Here is an 11,270-nt window from a genome sequence, read left to right as displayed (position 1 = left end):
CAGGCATCAGGCGTTAAAACACTAGTTGGACTCCAACCTGTCCTCACTACATATTAGCTGTGTGACATATATCTAGTTTCTTATTCTTTCTCTACCTCCATTTTCTCATCTGTAAAATGATGAAATCTAAAGTTCTACCATCCGAATTCTGTAAAACCTCTCAGAGAGGAAGTGAACACATCTAAAGAAGATGGTTGGGGTAATTGAAGAGTGTTCCAGTTTTATTCAAGGCTAGTTGAAGGTAGGGAAAGGTGCCAAGATAGTGGAGATTTAATATAAATGGTGGTGGTGGTGGTGTGTGTGTGTGTTAAAGGAGAACCTAGGTAATCTGATAGAAAAGGAAATGTGTCTTCTGCTTTTTCACAATAGAGCTTGGGGGGGGGGGATCTCGAACAAACAAAATCAAAAATCTTTACTTTGCTAATAAAACTAAACTGATTCCCTGTTTTCTCCCTCTTCCCTTGGGATGAGTGCCAGAGTAATGCTTTTTCGAAATGACTCAAACGAAGGGCATCTTCCTTAGGGATAACTGACTGCTTGGAGTCAATGTCCCTGACCCTGCAAGGAGCCTTTTGGGCTTCCGCAGCCTTGGCGTGCCTGTCAGAAGGGATTCCCGGGGATCGACGCTTACATCGGACGCCGTTCCAGTGTTGGGCGTTCCCCTCCTGGGCCACTACTGGGCAGCGTGGTTCAACTGGAGCCGAGACGTATTCATCTTTATAGGAAGGGGCTGTCAGGGATGCACTTCTAGGGCAATCCCCAATTCCTGCGCACACTAGAGTCACCTTTGAGGAGGGGAGATGGGGAGCACTAGTTACGTTTGTCAGCTGCAGAAAATCAAAGGGAAGGGGCAAGGGCTTTTTGCGGCCGGGACTGGGTTTTTAGGGAAAGTATAGGATTATAGGAAGCTGTACACGCAGGCAAGAGTGCGAATACACACACACACACACACACACACACACACACACACACACACATACACATACACACACACACACACACCCCGAGACCAGGGATTGACTGCTCAAAAAATGGAGAGAGGGGTCCTTAAGTTCACAAAAAATATCCTATCAAGTCATATTTGATGTTGGTACGTTAAATTCAAGTTAATTACAGGTCGTGAGGGTTTTTCCAGGCTTGTCCAGTTTTTCTGAAGCTAGTACCTGATTATCAGTAAGCAAACTCAAACACATGCCCTTCCTATAAATAACGAGTGTGTATGCATGTTTCTGCAACTCTTTTCCTTGTGCCAGGTGGAGAGAAAGTTGTGCCAAGGCATTAAAGGAGAAAGACACACACACACACACACACACACACACACACACACACACACACACACACACACACACACACCTGCATCCCAAGAGCAGGTCCTACAGTAATGCACTCGCTGGCTCTGCCTTCTCGGGAGCCGATAGTTGGGCTGTGTTGGTATGACATAAGGCTTTGGGGAATTTGTGGCGAAGAGCAACTAGGAATTGCGAACGCCCTGGCCGTGATATCAGACTCAGGATCTGGATAGACGAGGGGGCAGTTCCCACCTCTGTAGAACCCTATCTCGCTGCAGCCAGCCAGGAGCATCTGATAGAAGAAATGATGGGAGATTCTGTTTTTGTTTCTTCCTGATTTCTCTTTCTCACGTCTCCTTTCATCATCAGTAACATACCTTGGGGTGTTTGGGTTGGGGTGAGAATATTTTTCGGGGGAGACATTTTGGATGCCGAGGGAAAAGGGTGGGTGCGGGGGAACCAGGAAGGGTTGAATATTTGGGGGAGGAGGGTGGGGTAGGGGTTCTGCATGAGCTCCTTAAAGGACAAAGGTAACAGAGGGAGCGAGAGAGCTAGAGGGAAGACTTTGACTTTAAACCACAGAATTGGTGGAAGCTGCTGCCACTGCTGCCGCTGCTGCCGCCGCTGCTGCTGCCACCGCTGTTCCGGCTCCCGCTCCTGCACCCGCTCCTGCTCTCGCTTTTGGTTGGTTTAAGAGCTCCCGGGTCCGGGAAGGTAGTGAGCTAACGCTGGGGAGCGCCTGCCGGCTGCAGCCGAGGTCGCTCAGGATGGGCTCCGGGAGCCAGGCGCTGTCCGTGGTCCCCGCCGTTCTGCTAGCCCTGACTCTGCCCGGGCTGCCCGTGTGGGCGCAGAACGACACTGAGCCCATAGTCCTGGAGGGCAAGTGTTTGGTGGTATGCGACTCGAATCCGGCTACAGACGCCAAGGGCTCTTCCTCGTCTCCCCTGGGGATCTCGGTCCGGGCAGCGAACTCCAAGGTTGCCTTCTCTGCCGTGAGGAGCACCAACCACGAGCCATCGGAGATGAGCAACAAGACACGCATTATTTACTTCGATCAGGTCAGACCTGGGTCCAGGGCGGGGATCTTCAGGCAGTTTGACCCACCATAGCTGCCTAAATCTGAGCCTGGGCATGCCAAAGCTACTAGGGACAAGAGGGAAAACGGTTTGGGATCCGGGGAGAGGGTCCCCGACCCGCTCCTTGGGATGGCTCCTTGTGCCAGGAGCCTCCCGGCAAGCTCCACCTGTTCCTTGCTGGTTTTCCCCAGAAGGCAGGTTTTGCCAGCGGTGGAGAAAGGGGCAAAAATAGGAGGTCTTTGGAGGAGTTTGGTGGCAACAGGTCATGGAAGCTGAGAGGGGCGTTCAGTCTTCCGGAGACCCACATTTCTCCCTCTCCCTCTCCCTCACTTCTTTGATTTTTAAGTGTCATGATTTCTCTGTTCTTGCACCGTCGATAAAGCTTTAGAAATATTTGATTGACCTGCTTCTCAAAGAAGTTGCACCCTAGGCTCCCTTTGCTGCCTTGGCAGGGTTTCCTATAGACTTCCAGACTCCCTCCCTCCCACTACCTTTCCTTTACAACAAACAATACCTGTGTTCTAAGTTCTCTTGCTGCTACAGCTCAAGTAGAACTTAGTCCCTTTTCTGGCACTTAGTAAAAAGTTGTGGAAAAGAAGAAAAGGAAGCCAGCAAATTTAGTGAGGTCCCCTGAGAAACACAGAGGGAAGAAAATTCTTCCATCCTCTGTCCGCTAAGGCAAAACCATCACCGAGCCTCCAATCTTGCAAACTGTGGGAAAGAGAGGGGCTTTCTGGGACTAGGGCAACCATCCGCTGCTATTTAGCCTGGTTGACTGTCCCTATGGGGTTGTGATCCGAGGAAACTCCCAGAGACTTCATCTCTGCTTCAGCAGTAGGAGGAAAAAAAAAAAAGACTTTGGCTGCTAACTCAGATAGCACCGATCGCATTAATATTCTATAATCTGACCAACTGGGTCTCTCACCCTTATGTGGAAAGATATATATACAAATATAAGCATATATATAGTGCATATATGTATATTTATATACATACATGTACATATGTGGCCATTTATCTGATTAGGAGGGTTTAGATAGTCAAAGGCGAAGAAATTAGGTGAATTTGTATGGATTATTTAACTCCTTATAAGAAAAACACTTGACAAATAATAGCAAACACAGAATCTCCCCCTTCCTCCATACCAACTCTGGGGTGGGGTAGTGATGAGGGGTGAGAAGAGGAAAGTTAAAAATGAAAAAATATAGTTTTTTATATTTCAAGTGGCCCTTTGGATTTGGGTACAATATTTTTCCAATGTCATGGTAATTAAAAAAAAAAAAAACAATTCTTGATTTCAAAATGAATTAATTAGTGCTAGAAAGCTGTGGCCATCTGAAACATCTTCAGTACCTCCTGTTCCTTTCCAGTGACCTTTCTGTCAATTAGAAGAGGAAAGGTTTTTTCTTCTGTGCAGAGAGTGATAGATCTTGGCGACAACAAGCTACATTCAGTTATAAATATAGTTAAGATAAATGCTCTAATTATGATGTAGAGTCAACATCAGCCGTTCTGTGTAGTCAACACTAATCAGCAATTTCCATTATCGCTAATGAGTTGTGCGACTTGCACTAAAATCACAAAGATGTAACTAAGCACTTCAAATTATTTTAAATGTACTCCAAAAAAAAAAAAATCTCCAACAACCCTCTGTTTAGTATGATTAACACAACCAGTGATTTTATCTCTAAAGTTCACTGATCATGAAAGTCAGAGGAAAGCAGTCTGAGTATGTATCTGAGAGATGGTAGAATCTTAGGCTAAATTAAAATAGCATATTGGGGATAAGCTGTACAGAATTTGTTCAGCTGGGCAGCCATCACTGTATTATTGGTGTGTGAATGATCTATACTAGTACAATGCTTGGGCAATTGGAGAAGATTACACTGTATATATATGGATATACTGGCAAAGAGAATATTTTAAAGTGTGTGTTAAAAGAGATATTAGAAGTATGAGTTCGGTATGTGAGAAAGGCATCTTTATAGGAAGAAATTATTTTCTTGAATTTATATCTTTGAGAAGAATGAAGAAATTCTGGCTATTAAGCACACACACACACACACACACACACACACAAACACACTCAAATACAAACATTCTAACCTTAGAATCTAGCAAAGTTATATGTGTGTATTATATATTTAGATTAATGATGCACTTATTGAAGTCTACTATTATTGATTGCTTTGATAAGCAATAAAATGCTACTTCAATTTATGGAATTAAGTTTTTATCTTGCTTTATCTTTGGACAATATACTCCTTATGAAATGACCTTTGAACTTTGAATAGCAATTAGATAGCTACATCAATGATAAAACCCATGAACATTACTTATTTCTTAAGTTATCTTCTACCTATCATTCCTTGGCATCTTCTGAAGTATAAGCCTTTACTAAAATACCAGACCTGTATGCCATAGAAATGACAAATAGACAAAGCAGCTAGACAGAGCTTATGTAGATTCTTTTAGGTGATCAAGTCATTATGATTATTTCATGTGCCAGCTATCCAGTGTCATGAATTATGTCACCAAAAGATGCCTACATCTCTAAAATGTTTTCAGGGATGATTGCAGAGATTCCATGGTTGCTGATTGGTGGGCTCAGGAACGTCACTTTTGGACATATCAATGACTTTTAGGGGATGGTGATGTAAATGTATAGCATTTACCTTATATCTGACTTACAAGATAAAGCTAATATAAGTAGGCCCTCATATGTTCCATAGGTATTTCTAAGCCAACTGAGCATTTTTGAAACTTGAGCTGATTCTGTATTGCAGTTACATTTTTTCCTATGCCATTTTTAAAGCAGAGTGGCATTTCTACAAAGGAGTACATTTACTAAGTCACTTAAATGACAATAAATTTCACAAATGTAGCTGGATATTTTAGAGGCCATAGTCACTAGTCAGTGATCCTCTGCACCTTATTCCCCACCTTTGGCTTTTTTTTTTTTGTATATGTGGGCTGAAAGAGAGAATGCTTATATTAATTACGATTGTATTTTTGTTTCTAGATCCTAGTAAATGTGGGCAATTTTTTCACATTGGAGTCTGTCTTTGTAGCACCAAGGAAAGGAATTTACAGTTTCAGTTTTCATGTTATCAAAGTCTATCAGAGTCAAACAATTCAGGTATGTTTTTTTTAATAAAAATTCTCCCTTCAAACAAGCACCCAAACAGTTGGACTTATTCATAGATGATCTTGGTTCTAAATTATGATGAGAAAATGGAAATCAAAATGAACTCTTGCATTTTCAAACAAAACGATCAGTTTTGTAATTATTTAGAAATAATATCTAGATTTTAAGATCCTTTTGTCACTGAATGACAAAATTTGACAATGGACATTATGATAAAAAGTTATTCAAATCATAATTCTTAAAAGAAGTGGTTTAGCCACATTTGATAGAGTTAATCCCAATAGAAAACATTTTATATGTCAAATTGATGTCACTTTAGTTCATTTTAAAAATGTTTGTTTTAAATTAGTTAATTTAAAAATGAGTTCATTTAAAAAATCATTGAACTTGAAACAAGACCATTTTTGGATCAGATTTGTTCAAGATAAAATAAGCAAAAATTATAGTAATAGTAATAAAAGAATAGCTAATATAATATGTAACAATAAGATTTACAAACTGTTTTGAACAATATTTCTATTAATTGCTAGTAATTAAATCTTTGAAATACATGAAGAATGAAATAAACTTTTAGGGTATATTCAAGAAATTTAATTGTCTCATAAATAGTTTATCTTTAGTCATATTACTACTAGGGAATCTTGGGAAGTAGTCAGGCCATTCTGATTAACCTGTAACAACTTTATTTTATTTTATTTTTATAATAAGAGAAAAAAATCATTGTCTTTAAAGCTAAGAGCCACAAAATTTCAGTCATGCATGCATGCAAATACCTAAATCACAAAATTCACTTTTTGGGTGCTAAGGTTTTTCTTTACTTATGTATCTTCATAATAAACCATGACTAAATTCCTTAGATTTACATTATATAATGTGTTCATGAAGATGAGAGAGTAACTTACAGTTCTAAGCTAAACCTTCTGTCTGTGCTCTAAATTTTCTTTAGTGTACTCTTTCCTTTAGGACAATGAGTACTGGGTAAAGGTACAATCTTGCAGATCTTGAAAGCAGTAAATTCCCTATGGTCCACAATTTTAGGTTTCATTTAGGTAGGAGGGCTTGATGCAGTATGGAAATAAAGTAAAAGGAGAAGATAGGTACAAAATCTGAAATTAATCATTTTCTGCATGCCAGTCATTAAAATTGACAGTAGTTTTTATAATCAATCACTAATTACTATTAATCAATAAAAATACTTTTAAATTGGTAAGGGAGTAAGGGAGTAAAGTGGGATTGAGAGCAATTGTATTTTATATATCTCCACAAACAATTTTTTTCAAAGCTAAGCATATCACTGCTCTGCCTCAACTTGTGAATGTTTTGATAGATTCTTACAGCAGTTAGATTAATCAAATCACTAGGGTGGTTCCTCTTCAATAACATACTAAAAAGCCTTATGATTTCTTTATTGCTAAAAAATTGGGGTTGAGCAGAAGTGGTCAACCTCTAATGAAGGTATTATAGTGAGGTCCTAATTCATGTAACTAGCCTGCTCTAGATAGATGCTATTTGTCTTTTGGTCTTCAAGAAAATTCCTTGCAGAGGAATAAAACATGAACTTGGCAAACAACCTTAGTCCAGTAAATAAAGTGCCTTAATTTGAAAAGAAAGTGATGTGTTTTTGATCATTAGATCTTTTACCCAATCCTTCATCCCCTCAATGTCATTTATAATCCCCAGTAGATAGTTTTCCTTTAATTAGAGCTTTTCAGTGATTTTCTTCTTATAGGTTAATCTGATGCTAAATGGAAAACCAGTAATTTCTGCATTCGCTGGAGACAAGGATGTTACACGTGAAGCTGCTACTAATGGAGTCCTACTCTACCTAGATAAAGAGGATAAAGTTTACCTGAAACTGGAGAAAGGTAATCTGGTTGGAGGATGGCAGTATTCTACGTTTTCTGGCTTTCTGGTATTCCCCCTATAAAGTCTGATTTCTCTGTGACATCCATCCAGGTGTGGAGCAGCCAATTCCCTCTGTTATTTGAAGATCATTTTATCGTCATTGGATTGATATTTCTTATTGGTTTCTCATGGGTGAATATGGATTCTCTTTAAGGCTCCTGGGCTTGTCTGAACCACTATGAAGTTTCACAGAATTTTTGTGTTTAAGTCTATTTGGACTAAGATGTTAAGCAGACAATACATATCAATGCTTAATGGTTACAGTCAGAAGCTGCTTGCAAGATTTATTCAGAATTTCATTGACTGGACATACCAGAATCATTGGAGGTGTGGAATTTCATGGTTTTAAAAGGACTGGCAACCAGGTCTATAAATTAGGACAATTTGCATTCCAACTTCAATCAAGAATTTGTGTCTTGCTGCCAAAGAACTGTTTATTGAGATATTGGTTCTATTTGTTGTTTTGTTTTGTTTTGTTTTTCCGAACTTTGTGTTGTTCTCCTGAGATAACTGGCGATTGTTATTCAATGATTGGTTTTGTGTCTTTTCTACATGTAGAGTATTGGGTGGCTGACCCATCGATGTACTAAATCAGTGATCACAAACATGGCAGCCCTAAAGGGGAAAGGGGATGCATCATAGTTGTATTTTAATTGTATACATGAAAGATTCATATTTTCCAAGTTATATTTTCTAATAGCAAGAATAGATCATAAGTCTGACAAAGGGGAAAAAAATGTTGCTTACCCATGTTCTGAGTGATCAATTCACAAACCTTGGCAAAATTATGCTCCTCTGCAGGAAATTGTATACTTTATTGTTCAACTTTAATTAACGTGATTGATAATAACCACTTTATTAAAAACCTAAGGGATTTTTTCCTTAGACACAACCACTTTATTAGCAGGAGATGAGATTGCCTTGTTTTTAATTATGTCTATTTTTCAAACCTTCAGTTATGTTCTAGGTATCATCTGGTTTTGCCTTAACTCCTCAAATTGTATATACTTGTAGATCATCTGTTTAGCTAATATTAAATCTAAATATCCCATATCTAAACTTGGTGCAATATCTCCTTGTCTTTTGTACAGGTCATATGAGTTCATCCTTTATTTATTATGTTACTGTTCACAGAATAAAGGTTAATATATGTTAGCTGGATGTTTTTGATCCTTGGGTTTTGGCTATTTGTGTTATATTTCTTTATGCGTTTGGCTACTTTTCAAATGAGACCTTTTGAATTTGAGGATAACGTCCTATTGATTCTTTATTTCATTTAATCTTGCCAAGTTCTGGTGCAGCTTGTAGAAAGATAAGTCAATGGACTTAGAAAGTAATTCTTTCAGAGAGACATATCAAGTGGAGGGGAAAAAAACAAACACCCTGATTGTCATGATGATGATGACTATATAAATGAGAGATGCTGAGCAAAACTCTTATGTTTCTTAATATTTAGCAAATGAATAACATGGGGTTGCATTCAAGTCTTTTGTCAATGAAGGGGATAACACAGCCTTGTGTTGTTAGTGTTGTTGTTTAGTATGAGACACTCGTATTTCAAAAAGTCATTATATGTAATAAGAATAGAATTGAACTAGATATCAGAAAGTCTGGATTCTTATGTCAGTTTTACAATTAATTGGTTGTATGGTCTTGGACAAATCAATTGATCTTTTGGGACCTAAGCTCACTCATTTGTAAAATGAGGGCCTCAGACTAGGTGATCTTGAGTGTCTCTAGAAGTGCCATGGTTCTCTGACTTTATCTTATAGGAATCTCTAGATTCATATTGTATTTACTGTCTTGAAACCAAATAGAATGTTTTAGGAAAGCCAGTGCCAGCTTTGAGGTCCCATCTTGTATTTCCTTTGAATAGGATATTACGAAAATTTAACTACATTTACTTAGGATCATGGTTTTCATAAAGCTTTCTGTACTTAAATTCTGAACTTAAATTATTTTAAAATCTTATTTGATAGAGCATATTGTTGATTATTTTTGGCAAAATAGCTGAACAAATCTGAATTATTAACAAATTTGAATTGAGTTAAACAAATTTACCCACAATCACATAGTTCCTAAGTGTCAGAAGTAGGATCTGACTCTTTCCATGACACCATATTATTTTAAGAATCATCAGTAAACATTTCAATTATAACTATAACCATAAGAGTGGTTACAGAAACAAAGATGTATAAAGATGAAATCTGTTCTATTGCCCTGGAGAATACAATTCTGAATTGATGGCTATTTTACTTTAATTGCATCATCATGGAAGAAAAGAGAAAAATCACTTCAATTTCCAGAACTCTGATGTGTAATGTACTTATCTTCAAATGAATAGATAGCAATATATTTAAAATTTGCAAGATGAAATCCAGCTTGGCTGAGATTAAGCTTTGAAGGCCTGACTTTTAACATGGGAAAATATCTCTTATCAATGGAATAATGGCATAATAATAGAATTTTAGATTTTTATTGTGGTAATTTAGAATATGGCCTTGAATTGGGTCTTCTCAATAGTTTTCCTCATTCATTGAAGCTGTGAAGACTGTGGAGAATTAGTTCCCATATTACAAAAAAGGAAAAAAAAATTCCTTTTGAGAAAAAAGGAAAAAATATAGATATTTGTATATTTATACAAAAGCTATAAAGTAATAGAGAATGAAATTTTCTAGGACTGGATATAGTCCCAGCTCTGTCTCCTACTTATTGTGTCATCTTTGACAAATCATATCTCCTTTATAGATCTTAGTTTTCTCAATTGTCAAATTAGGACGTTTGACTGGTTGATTTTATGATGCCTTTTCAGTTCTAAAACCCTGACACAGGGAAAAAAATTATTTATTTAATGTAGCTAAATTATTGGTAGCTTTTGACAAGTGGGGACAAAGAAAGCAGTGTTCTAAGCTTTCAAGTTAACAGTTCACTATAATATCTCCATTAAGAAGCTTAGAATTTAGCAATTCTTAGCTCCAGAGAAGAGAAAGAGGTCTTCTGATGGAGCTTTTTATTGATGAATTTAATTCCAAATCAGTAATTAATAATTTTTTTAAAATCACCAAAAGTTAGCATATACTTGGCCATACATTGAACTAGAAAGAAAAATGACCTATCTTTTTATCTTGCATTTCTAAAAGCAGGTTCCTCAAGTCTCCACATGAATATTCATTGTCAGAAAACTTTCTCCCCTCCCCATTATCTATTTTTATTTTAAGATGATTTTTAGACACCACTGGCTCCATAAGCCTTCTAATTGAGTACCATATTTGTTTTGGCCTTGTTTTCATTTAAAAAATATAATCCTCTTCCTTCCCCAACTCCTATCCTTTCTTATTGCTCCTTGATTAGCAAACACAGTTCTATCAATATACAATTCCATGAAAAGCAAGGGATGAGAATCCTAAGGATAGACAGATTGGATTCAGTTTTCCTTTGTTCTGCTTCCAAATTCTCCTTAGTTTCAAATAACTTCCTTTATTAGACCCAAAATACAATGGTCACTGTCTGATAGCTGAAATAGCATAACCATTTCCTACTTCTTACTCTCAGCTGTTGCAATGTTGTATTACAGAGTTTAGCTTTGTACACCACTACCATTTAGTCAATAACTGCTTCAGTGGATATATTATGTAATAAAGGACTAGAGAACAAGTATTTTTGAACCTCTTTGTCATCAATTGGAACCTGGACTTTTGTAGGAAATTCAGGAGATTCTAAAAATGTACCCTGATTAAACAACTCTTGAAAATAGGTATTGAGAGAAAGTGTCAGAGTATAGTAGAAAAATAATTGAATTTAGAGTCAGAAATCTTAGCTTTGCTGTTTACCACATGTGTAACCTTAGATAAG

The 11,270-nt window shown here is 37.5% G+C and overlaps 1 protein-coding gene across 2 annotated transcripts; it reads left to right on the top strand.

Moving 5' to 3' along the window:
- Positions 1–1,820: 1,820 nt before the first annotated feature.
- CBLN4 (cerebellin 4 precursor) lies at positions 1,821–8,520 on the top strand. 2 transcript variants are annotated; one of them, XM_074285062.1, is made up of 4 exons: positions 1,821–2,347; positions 5,388–5,504; positions 7,243–7,378; positions 7,470–8,520. In XM_074285062.1, exons 1-4 carry the CDS (start codon positions 2,057–2,059, stop codon positions 7,499–7,501), a joined length of 576 nt encoding a protein of 191 aa, XP_074141163.1. In that variant the 5' UTR covers positions 1,821–2,056; the 3' UTR covers positions 7,502–8,520. The 2 variants fall into 2 exon arrangements, with proteins under 2 accessions (XP_074141163.1, XP_074141162.1); XM_074285061.1 differs by having other exon boundaries at positions 7,243–8,520.
- Positions 8,521–11,270: the final 2,750 nt, after the last annotated feature.

This window comes from Sminthopsis crassicaudata, chromosome 2 (genome assembly GCF_048593235.1).
Source record: "Sminthopsis crassicaudata isolate SCR6 chromosome 2, ASM4859323v1, whole genome shotgun sequence".
Taxonomy (NCBI): domain Eukaryota; kingdom Metazoa; phylum Chordata; class Mammalia; order Dasyuromorphia; family Dasyuridae; genus Sminthopsis; species Sminthopsis crassicaudata.
The sequence above is the reverse complement of the archived record's forward strand: the minus strand, read 5'-3'. Positions and strand labels throughout refer to the sequence as shown.

Coding starts and splice junctions, on each gene's coding strand:
- CBLN4 (XM_074285061.1), top strand. CDS start 2,057: ATGGGCTCCGGGAGCCAGGCGCTGTCCGTGGTCCCCGCCGTTCTGCTA. Junction 2,348..5,387: donor GCATTATTTACTTCGATCAG/GTCAGACCTGGG, acceptor TTTTGTTTCTAG/ATCCTAGTAAATGTGGGCAA. Junction 5,505..7,242: donor ATCAGAGTCAAACAATTCAG/GTATGTTTTTTT, acceptor TTCTTCTTATAG/GTTAATCTGATGCTAAATGG.